At 50.3% G+C, this 21733-nt stretch overlaps 1 protein-coding gene across 4 annotated transcripts; it reads left to right on the top strand.

Annotated features, from left to right (window-relative positions):
* Positions 1-705: 705 nt before the first annotated feature.
* On the top strand, positions 706-20477 carry LOC140899951 (putative glutamate receptor). 4 transcript variants are annotated; one of them, XM_073316285.1, is made up of 11 exons: positions 706-969; positions 4026-4134; positions 7344-7375; positions 11032-11094; positions 11831-12010; positions 13620-13846; positions 15224-15321; positions 15947-16164; positions 16587-16812; positions 17626-17873; positions 18844-20477. In XM_073316285.1, exons 1-11 carry the CDS (start codon positions 721-723, stop codon positions 18934-18936), a joined length of 1743 nt encoding a protein of 580 aa, XP_073172386.1. In that variant the 5' UTR covers positions 706-720; the 3' UTR covers positions 18937-20477. The 4 variants fall into 4 exon arrangements, with proteins under 4 accessions (XP_073172386.1, XP_073172389.1, XP_073172387.1 ...); XM_073316286.1 differs by having other exon boundaries at positions 873-969; positions 4029-4134; XM_073316288.1 differs by lacking the exon at positions 11831-12010.
* Positions 20478-21733: the final 1256 nt, after the last annotated feature.

Raw genomic sequence — 21733 nt, forward strand, 5'->3', positions numbered from 1 at the left:
ACCTTGGGGTCCGGGCGCGCTTTACATGGCTGAAAGTTGGGCTGTTAACATGCAAAGCTAGAGGCAAGACCCACCTGCTGCAAATCAGTTTTCTCTTGCAAAGTCACTGAACTCTCTAGCGGTCGCTGCTCAGAGCCAGCCCTGGTTCATCTGTGAACGCCGTGAGCCCTTTGGTCTGTGACAGCTTGCCTGTCTCCTGGCACGTTCTTGCAGCGAGGGGGGTTTATCCCGAGAAGTATGTTCTACACATCTGATGGTCTCCCCCAGTCTTTGTAGGCCACATGTTGTGGCCTTACACTGGAAGCCCTTCAGCACAGGGACTGTGTTTGTGTTTGCACCTAGCATCACAGGGTCCTGATGCTGTGGGAAGGCCTGAACACTATGGTAAATAACAGACCTGTCAGACAGCCCAGCCCATAGCCTTAGTGACTTAGATGTGGGATTGGTCCTGCTTTGAGCAGGGGTTGGACTAGATGACCTCCTGAGGTCCGTTCCAACCCTGATATTCTATGATTCTATGTGCCCCGATGAACTTGTATAAGGAGACAAGCCAGCCAAAGAGCAGGAGGGTAAACTGAGGCACAGAGTGGGGGAAGCGCCTTGCCCAGACTCGCTCAGCAAGCTGGTGGCAGAGCCAGAACAGAACCCGAGTCTGCTGAGTCTGAGCCCAGCACCCTGCCTGTTGGAGCACTCTGCTTCTGAGCCCTCCACTTTGTTGGTATGACACTGCGTTGGCGTGAGCCCCCTCTCGCCTTCCCAGAATCAAGGGGCTCTTGCTGCGTGCTTGGAACAATAGCCAGCACTCTCCCTGCTGGAGTCCCCTTCGCCTGGCTCCTCCTACTGAGTCCAACCCTTTATCTAGGGGAAGGGGCGAGCCAGCCTGCATGTTCGATTTATCCCAGCTCAGAGTCGTTTCTGCTGCGGTCCCCTGGCAGACAAACCAGTCTAGGAGAGGCAAAGGGAATCGCTGTAAGTGAGACGCTACCTTGAATTTCTCCTCTTCTTGTTTAGCTGAAAGGCCAGGTGTGCAGCTGGCTTTTCAGCTCCGTCCGTTGGGGTCCTCTGTCCTGCTAGCTAGATTTGGCAGCGAACATGGCAACTTGCAAGAACTCTGCAAACGGTGGTTTGGTAATACTGACAGCTTTTGTATTTGTTAACTCTTTGTAGAAGGGGAAAGCCCCCGAAGATTGCGCACCAGCTCCGCTTGTCTCCCCTCCTGCTTCTAGTGAAGTGACTAGCCCTCTCCCTGTGAACAACAGTAGTGCTAACTCCAAGCCAGTTTCCCTAGAGCTGTGTCGCTCTACTCTAGCCCCCTCTCTAGCTTTCTGGAGACTGGGATGCCCTGAAACCCTTTGGGGCTTTCCTTCCCCTTGTGCCTGAGCTTACTGGGACCAAGTCACACACTGTTTCCTAGTGGAGCATGACACATGTTTGCATGGCCTTCCCAGGTTTTATTCCTGAGTGTAAGAAGCTGGAAAAGCTGGAATCTGTTCCTGCTAACCAGCATTTCACCAGGCTGTTTGCTTATGGCAGGCACAGGCAATTCACTACCAGCGCAAATCCAGGATATTCCTTGAGTGGAGATGCCAAGTCACTAGAAATAAATCCAGCACTTTACTGTATGTGCTCTGTTGTAAACGGCTGAGAGCTCAATTTGCAGTGTAACCCGGGTGGGGACTGTTTTTTTTCTTTATGTGCAGTGGTGGCTGATTTACCTGGTGTTCTGGCAACAGCTAACTGCAGCTGCTGCTCAGTCTCCACCCCACAGTGATTTTCCAGAAACCCAGGTGTGCACCCCAGACTGAATTCTCGCCCTGCCTTTGGGATTTAACAATCAAACCCCACTTTTGAAGTCTCTTTATGAAGAAGGCAGCTGTAATGTTTACTCCCGAAAGGCTGCTTTTGCATCAGCTTTGGTTTCTTTCAGCTCCTCTTGCTCTCTTTGGAGGGGAGAAGGAAAACCTAGAGGGAATCCGCTAGGGAAACAACTGTGTCTTTGTATTGTTGAGTGTGTGCGGGATCCCGGGCTGGGGGTGAGCGCCACTAGAGCTGGGAGGAAGAAGTAAAATATAAATGGAAGCATTTAAGAGGCAGTTTGGGAAGCACAGGTGCTGAATGAGTCACTGTGGGAGCTGCTAGCACTTGGGAGGACTGGATTTGTTGTTTTAGCCCTGGGTCCCTTCCCCTGGTGAGTTCCCACACTGGGCGAACAACTGGGGGAGCTTTGTGAGTCTGTCCAGCACCAAGGTTTGCTGGGACCCTCTTGGTTGTCAAGCTGGCAGTCTCTCTGGTTGGGATCCTGAGTGGTGCTAAGTCCCGCAGTTAATGGGAACTGAAGCCACTCAGCACCTCCCCGGATCCAGCCCTCTCTCAAGATCTGACCTGTGTGAACTGGACCATGAGTCCTGAGCCCAGCATTCAAACACGAGGAGCTGCTGCCTGTTTGTCCAGTTGAAAAAGAAGGTGAGCTTTTCGGAGCAAGGTAAATTTGAGAGACGTGTCTCTTCCCTGGGCTAAGGGTTGAACTAGGGATAGGGGGGCCAGGAGCTGATCTGGGAGGCTGTGCAGACCCAGTTCATTCAGCCAATGAGGTGGGGTTATGAGAGCGAATCAGCTTTGGGAGAAAACCTATTTTTCTCCCCAGAGAGGTGGCCTGGGCCATGTGTCCGGGCCAGAGAATTCCATCTACCCTCTCCAGCAAGATCTGAGGCGATGGTGGTGGGAACCTTAGAGGCGGCTGATGCTACCAAACTGTGCCCTGGTAACTCAGCAGTGTGGGCAGGGCCTTGGAAAAGTGTGTTAAGGTTTTTAAGTGGCTAGTCATTTTGGGTGCTTGGATACTGCGTGCCCTGCGTGAGGCACCGCCAGGGGTCCTGAGCTCCAGAGGGCAGGTGCTCCATTGTCTGCAGATCACGCCCTTTAAAATGCACCAAATTGAGCACCCAAAATAACAAGTTGCTTCTGAAAATCTTGGGCTTAGCTAGCTGCTCTGCCCTATTTTCTATGGACGGGGGACCAGAGATCCCTCTCCTTACCTTGTCTCTTAACCAGCTATTTGTGCTCAAACCACTAAGGGAGCGAGTCATTTCCAAGATTACAGCATCTTGCCCTCTCTTCTGTATAATTTCCTGGGGTGTGAGCTCTCTGGGGCAGGCACTGGCTTTGTGGTTTCGTGCTATGGCAATAGAGGAACTAGAGCCTTTTGCAATGGTCTGTGTGACTTGGCATAATACAGCACCATTGCATCTGTCATTGCAATTACAGCTGGTTGCAAATTTTTCATCAAAGTTGTTCAATGACAAACGGCTTTTCAAACTTTAGGAAAACTTCTGTTAAAAAAAAAATTTCATAACATTCTAACGTTTCCAGTTTTGTGAGGAAACAATTCAGAATGAAATTTGTTCATTGTTTGGTGCAGAATGAAAATGTTTCACTTCAAAACATTTTGGTGAAAAATCCCTGAAAAGTTTTGCTTGAAGCTGACACTTGTAATTCTGAAATCCCAGAAAACAAATCCTCCTTTTTTGTTGTTTATCCTGCCCTAATTGCAACTCAGGCTGCAGCACAAACCAGCAAGATTTCAGTACTTGGCCTGTGTCCAGTTGCTCTGCGCTCACTCTGCTTTCTTCCTCCTGCCAGCCCAAGCAGGCTAATGAGGAGCACTGCTTTCCTATTAGCACCTCATTACCACACACATCTGCAGCCATTTCTCTTCTGCCCCGGCACGCTAATTGTGCCAGAGGAGGAAATGTAAGTCCTCCCGTTTCCCCTTTCCTTCTGATGCAAGAACGGTGACTGGAGAACCCTGCTTGTGGCATGTCCTGGCCCTTTTGCTGCAGTGAAATGCACTGGTGACCCGTCACTGAGGTGCCTGGTCCCATAAGCCGTCATACTTTCCCCTGGAGACCTCCCTTTGAGTCAGAGATTTTTAAAAATACAATGCAGAAAATCAGCGATGCCCTGACATTTACCCAGCCCTAGTGAACTGTGAAACTGACTTTACCCTACCTGCCTTTTGTCTCTAGCAGGGCTCCCTCTGGGCACCAGCTGCTTCCGCCCTGATGGAGGAAGCTTTTCGCTTGGCTTTGTGCGTGACGATGGGCCTGCTGCTCCTGGGGGGATCGCGCCTGGCAGGTGAGAGCAAAGTCTGCTCCAGACGTGGGAGGGACCATCCAGACACATTCTCACTCTACCTTGGGATGCGGTCATCTGTGCAGCTCCCTCACTGATGTGAGCATACGGGACTGTCCCTTGTGTATTCTGCTCTGTCCAAGGCTTTAGCTTGGCTACAGGGATGCAGCCACGTGCCTTCTACACTGCAGCTTGTAACCATGCTGCCACCAGGTTAGGAGACATGTGGCTAACCCCGTTTTGGTTGTAGAGTGGATGAGTGGGGCCAGGAGGCAAACTGGCTGGAGAGAACTGGGAAGGGAGGCTGGGTTTTGCTAAACCACATCAGTGAGGTGTCTGTAGCTAAAATCTCCCCAGCATTCCCCACTTTAGCCTGCCCCTTGCCAGTGGTATTTTCATGTAACTTGTTAGCATCTTGGAAGGGAAGTGTGAAACGGGAAGCAGTCATTCTGACAGGCCTCCCGGGCATGGTGTGTCCCTGAGGGGACGCAGGGGCTCCAGGGAGGTGTTTGAGGGAGAGAAAAGCCCTGCTTGGTTTGTGGATAATTGATGCTGCGTTCCCTAGTGCTATCCACAGACAGCAACAGGAGCTTGGCAGGGGCTTGGCACAGTGAGGAACGGGTTCACCCCTCCCTCAGCCCTCTGCACAAGGAGCCAGTTTACTCTCCTCTGCTCAGGGGGCTTGTGTAGCCAAGGGAGCTGATGTTCAGCTGCTCAGATTCCTTCCACTTCCTAGGTTCTCCCAAGTCGTCTGCTTCAGGAACAAGCTCTAGGGCAAGCAGGGAGGGGGCAGGAAATTGGGTCAAGCCCCCTCCTCTGAACAGTGGTGCAGGGTCTCTCACTGCCCGTGCGGAACGGAAAAGCCCTGGGCTAAGGTCTCCTCTGGCAGGCCGCTTGTGCCATGTGGCATGTCGACCGGATGGGGTAAGGGCTGAGAATACGAGACCTGCAGTTCTCAGATCTCAGGTCTGTTGCTGAGGAAGCTGAGGTGGCCTCTTGCCACTGGGAAAGGCTTGAGGTCAGGGGCACGGAGCGGGGTGGATGAAGGCGCTGCTGGTCTTGCTGTCCCCAAAATGCACAGTCAATGCATGTCGCAGCCCTCCGGCTCCCCCCTGCCCTCCAGTGGAGCACCAGGCCCACACCGCCGATGGGAGCTGGACGTGTCCCCTCTGCAGCACAGTCCCTTCATCCTGTCCCTTCCCCCGCTCCTGGCCTCTCCTGGGTTCCCTGGAGACGGGCTTAGGCCCCAAAAGCCTCCCTCCCTTTGCGGCCTGCGAAATTGGAACCCACGTCTCGTTCCGTGGCTTGCGCCCTCGTCACGGGCGGGAAATGGCCGTGGCGGTTTGGCCCTGGAGCAGAGCCTGTTGCTGTTGAAGGGGCAGGGAGCAAGCGCCTACGTGGCCTAGACGTAGCGCTTCAGCCCTCCCCAGCACAGGTTGCTCTGTGTCCAGGTGGCTCACAGCTCCCGTTTGTCTCTGTTTTCCTCTACCCCCTTCATTTTGTGCTGTGTACTTGGATTCTCACAAAGGGCCGGCCGTGGATTTGGGTGCAAATGTTGCTGTTGGGCTTGGCGTGAGTGCTACCCCGCTCGGTTATTTACCGTCCTTTCACACAGTGAGAGCTGGATGCGGCTCTGACAGTGAGAGTTTTGAACGGCCCCATGCAGCGCCGCTGCAGGGGGGCTGAATACTTCAACACAGATGCTTGTTTTGTTCCAAGAGTTCCAAGAAACTCTTCAAAAAGGAACCCAAAGGAACTCGTGCTGGCTCTAACTTCTGAAACAACAAAAGAGCTCCTTTGAGGAGGTTCCAGCTCCCCAGAGAACTGCAGCGGTGAAGGAGAAAGCTGGGCTTGTTCTACATTAAGCTAGAGTTCAGCCTGAGAACAGAAGAGGCAAAGCTGATGAACCTTTGTTAAATGAAAGAGCCCAGCAGCTTCCATTTGAAAGTGCTCTGAATTCTGCTCGGGGTTTGGCCTTGCAGGCTGGTAGGTCGGTATCTCTCTCATCCCAAAACACAGGCTTGTGTTTTCCCGTGGAAAACTGATTCTGTGCAGCTAGTAAACGATGCTCTGGACTGTTTGCACTTTTAGTCCAGCACTTCCATTTAGCACTGCAATCCTGGGGTGGGAGGTGACTATTAGCTGTAATTTTGTAGATGCAGAAGCTGAGGCTCAAAGGGACTTGTTCAAGGTCAGGTGATAGAGCTGGGAATAGACCCCAGGAGTCCTGATCTCACCACTAATAATAGTGTCCAGCTTTTATACAGCACTTTTCAGCCACAGATCTCAAAGCACTTTACGACGGAGGGCAGGGTCGTTGTCTCCATTTCACAGATGGGGAAACTGAGGCACAGTGCAGGGAAATGATTTGCCAGCAGGCCAGTGGCAGAGCCAAGAATAGAGCCCAGGTCTCCTGAGTCCCTGCCCACTAGGCTGTGCTGTCACGCACCAGACAAAACTCCTGCAGCAGTAACTGGCATTTTGCTCTGTGTGCTCCCGAGGGTGGCACAGTGAGGCAGCAGCTCAGGCTGGAGTCCGTTCTTCTCTCTCCCCAGTGCCATCATCAGTGGGGTCCCTGTCTTCATTTCACTCTTTTCAAAGACACGGCATCTTCCCAGCACCCTGCATGCCATGCCAGGGCCAATGGGCTCTCCATAATGGGGCATGGCGGGGAAGGATTCCTGCTTCCATCCTGGTGGCTGCACGGCCGGGTGCCTTCTGCTGCCCCAGCCCTATGCAACTGGAGAGTATGGGAGCCTCGCTCTGATGTCTGGGTGTTGTTTTGTTTTTTTTTAATAACTTCCTGCCCCCCCTACAGAATTTCATAGCGAAGATGATTGAAAAACACTAGGGAACGTGTCTCCATCACTATCAGCTGCAACAAGACTTTCCCATAGGGATGCAGGTGAGGTCCCTGGGCACCCTTTCCTGGAGCGAACATTTAGGGCTTTCCGTACTGGTGGCAGCTGGGATTGTGGCATTTGGCCACATGTATCTGTAGGTATTTGCTGCCCACTAACAGTGTGGTGGGAACAAGGGAGCACACAGAATAAACCCATCAAGTGTCATGAAGCCAAACTCTGAACCTGATACAGAGCCCCCTGAAATCAAGGAGAGTCATTCCCTGGATCGAATTCCCCCCTAGGAAATGTGATCATTGCCCTTTAAAAGCAGAGTAACCCTCACCAAGAACATTTTGTTTGTATTTGCAGGAGCTATCGAGACTGGAAATGCTGTCAGTAAGGTATGTCAGTTTGTTAGTACACAGCTGTGAATGTTCATGTGAAAAGGCCTGTTTCACTCCAGAGTGGGTTGTTGGTATTAGTGTTGTCAGTGCATAAAGTTTGATCAGGAAGGATTAATTTTTGTAATTAATTTTCATGGTTAATGACATCGGTTCCTGTGTGTGTGTTTTTTTTTTTTTAATGGATTTTAAATTTTTTGCCGTATCAAAATAAGCCTCAAGGAAAAACCAACCTTCAGCTATTATTATTTCAGGACGATGGAAATAAACTCCTCACTGAGGGTCAGAACAAACACTGGATTGTCTGTTTTTTCAGCATGATGGAATGCTGCATTTTTAGCCAGACACGCACAAAATCCTTGTTCTTAGCCCTCAAGTTGTGTTTTAACTGCCAATAATTTCAATTAATAATAATTCAGGGGAAAGGGGAGACAGTGCCCCAGGTTTTTGCATGAAGGAAGAAATAGGCAATTAAAGGACGTTTACTAATTAAATCTAATCCTGTTTAGAAATAAACTGCAGGTCTGATAGCAGCTCGGGTAGGCATCCCCACGCTAGCTGTGATCTGGCTAATGCAGCTCAGGTTGGCAATGAAGACATGACAGCATGTGCTGCATGAATCTGCCTGGAAACCCGGGTCCACACTTGCGTTCCTGGTCTGAGCCAGGGTCCACACTACCATGCCTTCACTGCTGTTTGAGTCGCGCCAGCTAGATTCAAGCTAGCACGGATGTATCTACCTGACTCCAACTGCCAGGTACACATGCCCTTTATTATTTTTATATTAGATAGTGTCTAGATGCCCAAGCCAAGCTAGGGATTCTGTTGGGCATGGTGCTGTATGCAAAAAGGGAGGGAGGGGAAACAGTGGCATAGAGAGGGGAAGTGATTTATCCAAGGTTACACAGAGGGCAGAGTGGGGAACAGAACCCAGCTCTCCTGGATTATGGCTACACTCCAAAAAACAACCCCTTGTGCCAGTCAGGCTGCGCCTGGGGCAGCTGGCTCGGGCTGGCGCTCTGGGGCTAAATGTAGCCGTGTGGATGCTTCCATTCTGGCTGGAGGCAGCTCTGGGATCTGGTGAAGGGGGTGGGTTTTGGAGTTCAGGCACCAGCTCCAGCAGGAACATCTACACTGCGATTTTTGGCCTTGTAACGTGAGCCTTGCAAGCTCGTGGCAGTTGCTGTGGGGTTTGGGGGACTTCTTTGCAGTAAAGACGTACCCCAAATTCCCACGCTGGTGCTCTAGCCACCAGATTGTGCTGCTTCTGACAGGGAGGCAGGTAGATAAACAGATGGATTCATTCACTGTGTTTCAGAGGAGCAGCCGAGTTAGTCTGTATTCGCAAAAAGAAAAGGGGTACTTGTGGCACCTTAGAGACTAACCAATTTATTTGAGCATGAGCTTTCGTGAGCTACAGCTCACTTCATCGGATGCATACCGTGGAAACTGCAGCAGACTTTATAAACACAGAGAGATCATGAAACAATACCTCCTCCCACCCCACTGTCCTGCTGGTAATAGCTTATCTAAAGTGATCATCAAGTTGGGGCATTTCCAGCACAAATCCAGGTTTTCTCAACCTCCACCCCCCCACACACAAACTCACTCTCCTGCTGTGTTGCTGATTACAAAAATAAATACTTCAGCTTCCTGCAGGGTCCCTTATTTTCTCCCCATCAATACGACTCTTCCCGTTGGGCAAGTTTTTGTCTCTTCTTCTCGTTCAGTTCTTTCGATGGGACTGAAACGAACGCAGCTCGTTTGACTTCTGCAGCGCTTTGTGCGATAGTAGCAATTTCAGCATTGCTTCTAGAACAGCATCTTCCTTCGCTGCTGACGGATGGCACCCAACTCAGGCCCTGATTCTGGGAGGTGCCCAGCTCCTTCCATTCCAGGGGCACTCAACACCCTGGCAGATCAGACCCCCTTTTTCTGCTGCACCTCCTGCAAAAATAGTAGCTCTTGGTGTTTCTTTTGGCAGCAAAGCAGATGTAAATACGTCTTATAGAACCTGGCCTGTTTTCAGGCAAAGCTCAGAAGAACTTTAGAATGGGTCAGGTTCTGGCCCTAAAACCTTGCGACGGTGGCCGTGCGAGGGCTGTGAAGGTAGGAAAACACTGTTTTCCAGTTCAGTGCTCCATGCAGAACTGAATCTGTGCTTTCCTTACCTCCCCCTTATCTAATGCTCCCTGCCGTTCTGTGCCTCCTGGAAGTGAGCTCTAATGAGGCCTTAATTGGCTTCCAGCTGTTTTGTCTGCAGTGTAAATTGATCGTTTTTGAAAGAATGTGTATGTGCTGTGTATCCCAAGAAGTGAGACAACATGGAAAGTGATTTTTTGTTTGGGTAAAATATGTTGGCAACACACGATAAAGTAAACGGTTGTGATTTATTAATTACCATTGGGGAGCGAGTGACAGGTGACGGAGTCGAGTGGGAGGGGGAGACATATCGCTGCGAACACTGGGCCCGCTCCAAAGCAGGTGAAGAGCTGTGGTGCTTCATTGACTGCAGTGGGGTTGTGCTAACTTACACCGGCTGAGAATCTGGCCCTTTAAATCTAGACGTTCAGTGCTGGCAACAGCATGGAGAGTTGGCTGCCCTGAACATGGCCCCCTGGTGCCGGGGCTGCAGGCTGGAGGACCAGGGCCTGTGTTCCTGCAGAACCATGTGGCAAGTGGATTGCTGCAAAACCTCATACTTTGGAGTGTGGCTCTCTGATGCTGCAAGGTGCCCACCTGCCCCAGCGGGGAAGGCACAGAGGACCTTGGGGGCATCGCCAGGTGTTTAGTGTGTGAACCGGATAAACCCCAGCGGTGAGTCTGCCATTATTAGAACCATTTAACACATGCCTGTGAGATGCCTTTACCCCGGAGTTCCAGTGCAGAAAGCAGAAATGAGTCTGCTTTGCTGGATCGAGCCCTTCCTCCCATTTCTATGCTGAGCGCCTCGAAAGGAGACACTTAGTTTTTCTGGTGGCCTTGGCATTGCCGTGTGCCTCAGTTTCCCCACATGGGGATAATGATATTAAACTTCCACCTTTTGTGGTGGTGGAGAGTATTTATCCAGCACTTTGCAGGGCCGTGTTGGTAAGTGTCTGGCTTTGATGCAGCACTTTTTATCAGTGGATCTCAAAGTGCTTTATGAAGGAGGGCAGTATTGCTATCCCCATTTTACAGGTGGGGAAACTGAGACACAGAGAGGAGACATGTTTTGTCCAAGGTCACCCAGCAGGCCAGTGGCAGATCTGAGAATAGAGTGCAGGTCTCCTAAGTCCACTACACCGTGCTGACCCTGGTACAATGTGTGACGGAGCAGAGAGAGGGCAGTTTCACTCATTGCTGTCAGGAACGTGCCAGCATTCAACCCTCGATGCATGGGTGGAAAGTGGAATTTGCAGCCGTCCCTTCACTCCTGATGGCATGTGCCATTTGCTTTCCCACAGCTTGAAAGCAGGCTTGCTAATTCTGTGGTACCATTTAAATGGTAAGGCCCTTGGGACAGGGACCGTCTGTGTTCTGTGTTTGTACAGTGCCTCGCACTATGGGGTCTTGTTCGTGACTGGGCCCCTAGGTACAATAACAATGGGTCGGGCTGAGCCGGCGCACTTCATGGCTGAGATCCAGCTGCTCACCCTGAATGCTTTGCATTGCAGGGTGGCGATGAGGAAGGACAAGGGGCAACGGATCCTCAGACGCTGACTGTCACAACAATCCTGGTAAGGCCAAGGAGCGTGTTGCTGCTAGCAGCTGGGGTAGCGGACTCTCTTCATCCCACCCCTAGGCTTGCACGTGGCTTCGTCTGTTTTTGAGACCAAACTCCCTTCCTCTGTCTGTCTTCAGTGAGTCTTTCTAGGGCGCTCAGGTACCAGCTAGCACAGGCTAGAGGGAAGAGTGCCTGGAGGCTTCCAGGACAGAATGGACCCAATCCAGCAGGAGGGCTGGGTGGATGCTTCCTTCAAACACACATTATCTTGAGAGCTGGGCCTGTTCCCAGCTAGACGCGGCCAATGCCCACTGAGTCGTGTCCCGCAGCGGAATCTGGTAGTGCCCAGGCTTGTCGCTCAGCATTGTCAGGAGGCTCAAAAGCAGAGACAGATCATGTGAAAAGCAAATAAAAGCCTAAGTGGTAAAAAACGAGGCCGCCCTGCTTTAGGATTGGGGGAGTCTATGTTTCATGTGAATGAGTGACTGCTAGCATCTCTTACCAGGGAGGAGGTGTGTGGGGAGCAGATTTCCAGGCCCTGGAAGCACCACAGCTAAATCCTGGGTTCTGTCACCAGGTCTTGAATCTGCAGGTGGCCATCTGTTGGGGGTTTGGCAGGCCGAGGGGGGTGGAGGCTGCTGAAATGGGGAAGGATCTCACAGCCGGTTCCTGGTTGTTGATGGTGGAGCTGTCTGGTTTCAAACATCCTTCTCCTCCCCACCCCCCCACCCCCGCCCCTTTGCGTGCAGCAAGACCCCTATGCGATGGCAAGAGGCACAGAGCTGGAGGGCTATTGCCTGGATCTGCTGGACATGCTCGCCAAGAAGCTGCACTTCAACTACAAGGTGACAATAGTGAAAGATGGCCGCTATGGGGCTGTCTCCTCCAGTGGGAACTGGACCGGGATGGTCGGCGAGATCGTCAGGCAGGTGACTTCTCGGGAGGGCTGAACTTCCCCAGGTGTGGGGGTGGAAACAACCACGTTAGCATCCCCCGCCGGGGATTCTTGTTTCCCTGACAACCCCAGGGAGCTGTCACCCTTCCCACTTCACCTCAGCACTAACAATCCAAGTGCCTAGCGCACATCTCCTCTTCACGCAGTACTTGGCAAGCATTTGGCATGGAGGCCTCCCTGTGAGGTAGGCCAGTAGTGTTATCCCCATTCTTCAGATAGGGAAACTGAGACACAGAGATGGGACATGACTGTGCACAAGACCACAAAGGAAAGTGGGAGTTCCTGGCTTGCTGTGTTGTGCTCAGACCACTAGGCTGTGCTGCCTCGTGGACTGCTGAGAGGTACTGGATTGCAACCGAGTGGCCGCAGTGTTCCATTCAGTCTGATGTGCCGAAGATAAAGGCTTTAAAGGAAACTGTCTTAAAACCAAACAATTGGCTGAAATACACCCGAGGTGCAGCCCTTGCTAGCTGGTATCATGGAGTCAGAATGAAACTGATGCAAATGCCTTGGAGGCTGGGACAAACTCACTTGCCAACTTTCAAAGAGACAAGGTGGGTGAGGTCACAGTTTTTATTGGACCAGCTTCTGTTGGTAAAGGAGACAAGCTTTCTTGACCTGAAGAAGAGCTCTGTGTAGCTCGAAGAACTTCTCTCTTTCACCAGCAGAAGTTGGCCCAGTAAAAGATACGACCTCACCCACCTTGTCTCTCTGATTTCCTGGGACCGACATGAGTAACTTTGAAAACTTTTGGTCATAGCAGGTTTCAGAGTAACAGCATAGTAACAGAGTAACAGTCATAGCAGTTGCTCAACAAGGGTGCATTTACTGTACGCTTCCTGTTTTTCACATTCCATGGATCTATCTGAATACATGCTAGGGCTGGTCCAGAAATAAAGGGCCAGCCCAAGTGTATGTAGCTCCAGGTAGATTTTGGAGGAGGAGGGAGGGAGAAAGCAGGCCTCTTTGGGTTTATTACAATAAACTAGTTAAGGACACGTTTGAATGGGCGCCTTGTCCTGTCCTGTGCTGCCACCTGGTGGCAAGTTGCAAATTAGAGCCTACGCTGCCTTGAGTCTGGCCCTGTGTACCTACTTGCAGCTCTCCAAATCCTGGCTCTGGCTCAAGTTGCAGTGGGGGAGGTTCAGGTTGGATATTAGGAAAAACTTTTTCACTAGGAGGGTGGTGAAACACTGGAATGCGTTACCTAGGGAAGTGGTGGAATCTCCTTCCTTCGAAGTTTTTAAGGCCAGGCTTGACAAAGCCCTGGCTGGGATGATTTAGTTGGGGATTGGTCCTGCTTTGAACAGGGGGTTGGACTAGATGACCTCCTGAGGTCATTTCCAACCCTGATATTCTATGATTCATGCCTGTAAATGCTGCAGCCTGGAGAATTGGGAGACACAACTTGCTTCTCAGCCCTGGCTCTTCCCGAAATGGGGATGGCTTGCCAGAATGGCAAATAGTAGGCTGCTAAGTGGGACAGTGATGGGGGTTGTCCGGTGGCCACCTGTCCACTGGGAACTGAGACTCCTCCAGCTTGTGTCCCAAGGGTTGCTGAGACATCACGGCTTGTCCTGCAGGAAGCAGACCTCGCTGTGGCTCCCTTGACGATCACGTCAGTGAGGGAAGAGGTGATTTCCTTCACCATGCCATTCCTGGGCACAGGGATCGGGATCCTGCTCAGGAAGGATGCTGCCTCCCAGGGTGCTTCTCTCTTCGGCTTCCTTGCTCCTTTCAGTAAGGAGACCTGGACTGGCCTGATGGTTGCTTACCTGCTGACCTGCCTCTGCCTCTTCCTTGCAGCCAGGTAAAAATACAGCTGCTGTTCTGTACAATGTGTTTGGCTTTCTCTGGGACCTATTGCTTTCCCCAGGCACCGAACAGACCCTTACTCCTAGCCAAAGCACTGGGTTGTATTTGCTTCTGCACACCTCAGAACCGCTCACTGGGCTAAAAGTGCAGATAAAGTGTCTCTTTTAAGGCCTACAGTACTTGAGAGATCTCAGCAAAATCAGGGTCTCTTCCCCTCTAGATAGTCACATGCAGCATGTCTCTAACATTCTAAGAAGCTTTGGATGCTCCATTTAAACACACAAATTTCATCCCTGTGCTTTCACCTTCATCCCAGTTAATTTCTCTCCCCTTAAACCTGACTATGTTTGTGTCTAAGGCGCAACTCACCTCTGGGTGCTTCACTCACACTGGCTTCAGTGGGTGGAATTCTCTCTCCTCTAGGGTGACCAGAGAGCAAGTGTGAAAAATTGGGACAGAGGGTGGGGAGTAATAGGAGCCTATATAAGAAAAAGACCCAATAATCGGGACTGTCCCTATAAAATTGGGACCTCTGGTCACGCTACTCTCCTCTCCTGCCCATGCAGAGCAGGGATATCCAGGCATGATGCGGGAGGAAGAACTTCACTCCCCACTTCCAAGCCAGCCGCAGCGTGGCCCCCCTGCAGCCACAGGCTAGAACAGCAGCTGCTGCTTTGCCTTCCTTGTGCTGGGATTTCCCTGTGGAATCCATGTCATCACAGATCCACTCGCTGCGCCTCCTGTCCCGAGCACCCTGCACAGCCCATCTCTACTGCTTCAGTAGAGTTGAGGATGTGAACAGGGCCACTCTTAGCCCAGCCCCCCAGTAACCAGAGGCCTTGGTGATCATCTGAGCTGTTCCCCCTCCTGCCTCTCTCACTTGGAACTGCCTCATTGGATTCGTTCTTCTCCCTTGGCCTGGGCATAGGCTGGGGCAGTTAAGCAACCCCAGTGCCAGTGCATATCAGCCACCATTCATGCCCCCAGGGCAGAGTGATCTCAGTGTGCTGGGGCCCACACCGCTCGCTTTGTACCAGGTCTTTCCCTTCAGTGCCGCCCCACTCCCTGCGGAAGGCCCAGCTTCGCAGCCCAGCACTTGTTCCTCCCAGCTGGCTGCCACCGTGGCCAGGTTGGGAGAAGGAGGCTTGTCTGTGTTTCTGGGCAATGCACCCGTCCCAAGCCTTCACTGCTGCGATGCACCCCAGGTCGAGGGCAGCATCAGCTGGTCGCTTCCAAGGTCATGGCCCGGGTGCTCCAAACAGGAACGCAGTCACTGAATCATAGACTGGAGCTGTGTGGGCCACGGAACAACCCCGGCCCCTCTGCGGTTGATGCTGGCAGGACTGTTGTGACACCTGGTTTCTTTCCATAGGCTGAGCCCCTGTGAATGGAAGGAACCCAAGAGTGAGGAGAACCACTTCACCTTTCTGAACAGCCTCTGGTTTGGAGCGGGAGCTCTTACCCTGCAAGGTAGGACCCTAGTGGGGCTGTGGGTGTGACCAGTTAAACCTACAGCTGTCAGGGAGCCGATCGCACCATTTCGGCCCACATCCATCGCGGTGTAAAGACCTTGTGTGCGGCTGGCATGCTCTGCTCTATGGATGGCCCTGCCTGTTTGATTTTGATGGAGAAGGCCATCTCAGCAGGGCGTCCTGCAGCACTAACTCTGCCCACTGGACCACAGACAGTACCTTAGTCATCGCTCTGCTTGAGTACCGGAGGGGTGGAGGAGTCTGGCTGCAGTGGGAGGTGGTTTGAAGGGACGTTACCTGAACACCGGTGTTTGAGGTCAGAGGGTGCCAGGCTCTCCTTTGCCTCTGGCCATTGGTGTGGTTTCCGTGCAGCGGGTGGGTGGACTGGGCTGAGGCTGAGTTGCTGTCCAGGGCTCATGTACTAGCCATGGCTGCTGTGTGCTGGGCTCTAGCGCTGCCGGGGAAGTTTCCATCGGGACGAGTGTCGTTAAATAAAGAGAAACGCACTTTTTCAAGCTCCCTGAGTCCCTTTAAATACATGGATCCGCTCCCGGCTGCCCGCGCTGTCCCTTTCGTGAGCGTGTCAAGCTGCGAACCCTGCAGCTGCCTTCTCTCCTCTGCAGGTGCAGCACCTCATCCCAAAGCACTGTCCGGGCGAATCATTGCTGCCATCTGGTGGCTGTTCACCCTCTCTCTGCTGGCTGCCTATATTGCCAATTTCACCGCCTTGCTGCGTGCTGGGAACGAGCCGCTTCCAATCCAGACTTTTGAAGATCTCGTGAAGCAGAGAGAGATCGAGTTTGGGACAGTAGAAAGTTCCTCCACGTTTCAATTCTTCAAGGTGCCTGACCCTGTTGTAGAGTCCCTAAGAGCCCAGGAGCTGCGATTGTGCTCAGAGTCAGACTCCGCACGTAGACAGCTTGTGCTAGCCAAGCTTTGATGAGCTTCTTTTGCTTAGCTAGTGAGCTTCCTGCATAGGCTGGGTGTGTTCCCACTTCAATTCTTGCTGACTTTTAAAGCTGTGTATCCCCGGTCTGCCTGGTGACGCTTTACCTTTTATCTGAAACCTGTGTACTTTGCTGAGAGACTGGTTAACTTCCCCACCAGGGATAGTGCATTGGCAGCTCTCAGTGCAGAGGCTCAATGGGAGAGAGAGTTTAAACTATCTTCTCCAGATGGCTATTTTGCAATTGGTGCACACCGGTCTTGTACAGCCGCTTCCTTGATCACTGCGAGGTTGACGCTTTACTTTGTGGGCTGCAGAACTCCAGGAATCCCATCCATCAGATGATCTATGAGTACATGGACAAGAGGAGAGACCATGTTTTAGTCAAAAGCTACCACGAGGCGGTTCAGCGTGTGCTGGAATCGAACTATGCCTTCATTGGGGAATCTGTATCCCAAGATCTTCTCGCAGCCAGGCACTGCAATTTGATCAGGGCTCCCGAGGTTGTTGGAGCACGGGGATTCGGCCTGGCCACAGCAAAGGGTGAGACATGTCTGCTGCTTTGTTTCCACCCCGCCAGCTCCTTTCAACTCACTTGCAGTAACTGTGCCACAGAGCTAAGAACCCCTGATTTCTAGATCCACTTCAGTGCCCTTCTGCCGGCCCATGGGACATAGGAAACTTCAATGGGCCAGGTCCAAAACAGCCTCTCCTGCCATGAGACTCCGAGGGGAGCTCCGTGACCCGAAGCAACGTCAATATCCAACATATTAATTCTGCTGATGACTTTGGGCTCACAAAGTTTTGCTCTCTGACACGGACCCTTCATTCTTTAGAGGCTAAAGAATCCTCTGCCAGTCAGTGATTGGTTAATTTTTTTTCTGTAGCCCCAACGTCCCAGAATAGCAGCCGATGCATACTAAGGACTTTAAAAAAAAGTAAAAGTTTGCTGGGAAGGCTTTGATGATTGTTCTCTTTAATGGCTGTTCTGCCTGTATTTTTTACATTGCCTTTCCCTATATCTCTTTCATTATTTTTTTAGGCGGACTGGCATGAGGATAGCATAGCTGTTCAACAGCTCAGCCGCTCCTACTGCATGGCTGTTTTGAGATGTGACTGTTTGTTTTTAAAATGCAAAGATTTAACATTATCTGTCATGGTTATCCCATCTTTCCTCTCAAAAAGCTTCAACAATTACACACACAATATATGCCTGGACTGCAGCCATTCCAGAGGTGGTAGGCAGCAGCCAACCGACTGCCTGCTGCGTATTTATGGGTTGTGCCTGAGCAGCTAGCAGTAAGTTGTGCAAGTGTCGTATAATGCTCCAGTTCACTTCTCTCTGCTACCCTCCAGGATCACCGTGGGCCAGTAAACTCTCCCTTGCTGTGCTGAAACTGGGCGAGTCAGGCGACCTGGACTACCTACGTAACAAGTGGTGGGAAACCACCTGTTTCCATAAGGGCCCGGACACATGGAGTCCTCTGAAACCGCAAGCCATGGGAGGACTTTTCCTGGTTCTTGCCATTGGCCTCGTGCTGGGAGTGATTGTGGCTTTGGTGGAGTTGTCAAACAAGAGCCGACATGCTGCTGAACGGGAGAAGGTAAGTGGCACTGTGACACCTCCTTACCTTTGCACAGCTTTACTCTCATGCGATGGACCTAGATCCCTACCCCCAGTACAGCTGCACCTCCTCTGATGTAAGTAGCAAGTCAGAGCGGTGTCCTGGACCCCACCTGGTGGAAAACATTTGACATGGGGTAGATCTGCACTGCAACTGGAGAAGTTATTTCCAGCTCAGGTCGCAAAGCTAGGGTCTGAGTATGTACCTAGGATCTCAGACAGGATTGTCCATGAGCTGTTAGCCCATGACACCATTGCTATGCTGTTATCTCTGTCAAAGCCAGTGTGGCTACAATTACTCAAGCTGGAAATTACATCTCTAGCTGCAGTATAGATGTATCCTTAGAAACATCTTTCTGTATTACTATGGATCTTTGCACAAAACTACGATCTCCATTATGGAAAGAAATCTGTTTATTCCTCACTTCGAATGATGATCTATAACATTTCCACAGCCTGTGATTCGTGATGATATCATTGAGGGTTACGAATTTATTTAGGGAATAAACTGGAGAAGATAAACAAAAATCAAGTTTTTTTTCTTAACTCTCGTTAATAGTTAGTATCCGTGTGCCTTCTAACTTGCTGTGGACAGACAGAGGACGAGTGTGTGTCAGAGTTAACGTCAATTGCATTGCTTAAGTTATGCTGCCGTAAAACTAGTGCAAGTGGAAAGCCTTGGCAGTACACCCACTTTATTTGCTACTTCTGTCCTGTTTCCTTGGCAATGATAAATTTGTTCTAAAGTACCAGTAGTTCTAACGAATGCTTTGACAAGTAAGGGAATGAATGCAAAGAAAAGACAGCTCTTGCAGTTCCTGTACTTGGATCTCAGCCTTGTTGTGCTCAGCTGATTCCTTAGTACAACCAAGGCCCTGTGTATATTAAAAGGGACTTTTCTGGGTCACATGGAACACCTTCTCCTCCCCCACCCCCTTCATATCTTTCAGAAATCTTGCTGCTCTGTTCTCATCGAGGAGATGAGTCATCGGTTCAGAATAAAAGAAGGTGCAAGAGAGAATCCAGAGAAGGTTAAACCATAAGAACCTCTTTAGGGAGTGGAGTCTCCGTGTTAATCAATTTCTTTCCTAGTGTGTGTATTCAGTAGTAGCTGTTTCTCTGCATGAGTTTTCTGCACTGGTACTGTATCTCTGTATACCTAGAGTGTAGCTCCCCTAGCACTAGGAAAGGTCAATCTCTATAACGATTGAACTGCAGACAGAGAACTAAATAGCTCAGAGGCCTGACTCCAGATCCTGGCCGCTCTAGAGCACTAAATCCAGCCTAGCAATGATTACTGAAGATGTCAGCATCTGATGGCTACCGGGTGGCCCTCGTAAAACAGTCACAGCTCAAAGGTTGAGGATTGAGCAAACGTGGAGAATGAGCACCTCATTCATACAAGGTTCTGTCTACACTGGACTTGGAGGTGTGACTGCAGCACCTAACCATCGCAGTGAAGCCTTAGCAGCATGGGCTGGACAGCCCTCCCGCTGATGCTGGGGTATGTTTTGAAGCAGTTAGCCCATGTTACCCAAGCTAGCTCAAATAACTAGAAGTGAAGCTGTGGCCAGTCTGTGTGTGCCCGTCACACCTGACTGCAGTGTAGACATACCCTTAGCATATGGCGACACTGCAGCTGGGGATGTGACTAGCAGCTTGTGTAGAGTGAACTAGCTCGAGTACCAGCTACTGCAAGTCTGTCTGCAGGCTGTGCCAGTCACACCCTCGGCTGCAGTGTAGACGCACCTTTAGAAGTGGAGCCTGCAGCTCAGAGTGATGCATGTAAGCTGTCCCTGCTCTGTGACGCAGCAGAGGATTGTGGCTGTCAAGCCAGCAACCTCCATCAGTGGTAATTGTTCATTTTAAATGCTCAAAACTGAATGACACGTGGAGCTGCAAGTCAAGGGGATCAGTGTGAATATTCTGGAACCAAGCTTAGGAGACTCTAGAATGAGACTTTGAGAGCAGTGTAAAACAGAATAAGCAGCATTTTCCATGGTGCTGCCCAGGTTACTGCCTGCCATTTTTCAGTATGACAAAGATTGTGTCTGTACAGAGCTTTGAATAATGAAAACATAACAAGTATCAAAGAACAGCTTTGCTAGACAAAATACACTTATTCGGAGCCAGAGCATGGGAACAGCTCTATTAAAAAACAAACTGATATTTAGCCTTTAAGTTAATGCAGCTGCTTGCCACCTGCCAATGTTTATCAGTATAACTTCCTCCAAGTGAGATGCTAGCCAGGAGCATGTTGAAGGGCACAATGATTGAGATTCACTCTCATGCAAAACTTCCAGTCTCAAGTTCCTAGGTCTCACTCACCGACCACACGAAGGTGAGTTTTTTCCCAGTGAAAATGTATTGACTATTTAAAAAAAAAGGGGGGGAGAGGCGGGGGAGGGTGCAAATCTTGCTGCCTGCGGTTTTCAAATTGAATGACTCAATATCAGCCACCTGTGGAAAGAGTGACTGCAATGGAATATTAACGGCCTCAGTTATGCTGAGCTTGAACTAAATAAAATGAGGTAAATCAACTAAAATAAACTGGCTCTTAAATCAGCAGGGCCAATTTAACTAACTTGTGATCCAACAGAAGTTGCATTGTTCTTACCCTTGGTTTCTGAGACTTTTGGTTGCCTTTCCGCATATCAGAAGAGCTGGGCTTAGTGGCAGAGCATGTTACACAGCATATGCATTGCCCTCCTGTATATACTGCCTTATATCTGCTGCTAGTTTTGCCTGGCTGTAGTGGGAAAGGGTAAAGAGGGACAGTCAATTTCAGTAACATATTGAATATTGGCAACTGCAAAACTTGGGAAACATGCATTGCCTTGTGGTAGTAGGAACATCTGTAGAGTCTCTTTGCACCTGGCACCTAACAGTATATACAGGAGGGTGAAGCATAAGGGATGCTAAAAATGTTAGAAGAAAAGGAGTACTTGTGGCACCTTAGAGACTAACCAATTTATTTGAGCATAAGCTTTCGTGAGCTACAGCTCACTTCATCGGATGCATACTCCGATGAAGTGAGCTGTAGCTCGCGAAAGCTTATGCTCAAATAAATTGGTTAGTCTCTAAGGTGCCACAAGTACTCCTTTTCTTTTTGCGAATACAGACTAACACGGCTGTTACTCTGAAACCTGTAAAAATGTTAGAGGAACAGTCTGATCACTTGGCTGAAGTTACTTAAGGACATGTTTAATCCCAGCTATTACAGAGTAGGAATTTTCAAATTAAACATTCAATGTTACTGTCTGTCTGGCTTGTTTTTGATTGAACGATATAAGGGATCTAATCTAATTTAAGGGAGAATAAAGTAAGTGATGATCTCCATCTACCCCCGGAAAGGTAAGAGACCTTCATTTACTGTTTGGCTGGGTGGTGAGGGAAGAAGCAGCAGCATGTTGACTATGGTTCATATTCACCTTCGGGCTGACTGGAGTTTACTGTGTAAATACATGGTGCTTCATGGGGAGAGCAGACTTCTGTGCTGAGACTATCCCTCCTCTTGTAAGAGACACGCTAGTGCTTTAATACAAGGCTGAGAGCCACATAGCAAATGCTATTTAAAACTATGAAAGCCTGTCACCACTGCAAACGTAACCAGTCCGCCACCCTTAAAAAAGTTGTTTGAAAAAGAGCATGTGACTTACTTAAAACTAAATTAAATTAGTTCTTGACAAGTTGACTCTGCTCTTTCATCCCTCTAGACAACACTTGTTGGGACCTGTTAAGTAGAAGTAGCAGGGTTGTACCTAGAGGCCCTTCTGAATGCTATATTCATGTAGCCTGTAGCAGAAGGATAGCGTTGGGGTGTAGGCACTGGACTGGCCT

The sequence above is a fragment of the Lepidochelys kempii genome, chromosome 18 (assembly GCF_965140285.1).
Source record: "Lepidochelys kempii isolate rLepKem1 chromosome 18, rLepKem1.hap1, whole genome shotgun sequence".
In the NCBI taxonomy this organism is placed as follows: Eukaryota; Metazoa; Chordata; order Testudines; family Cheloniidae; genus Lepidochelys; species Lepidochelys kempii.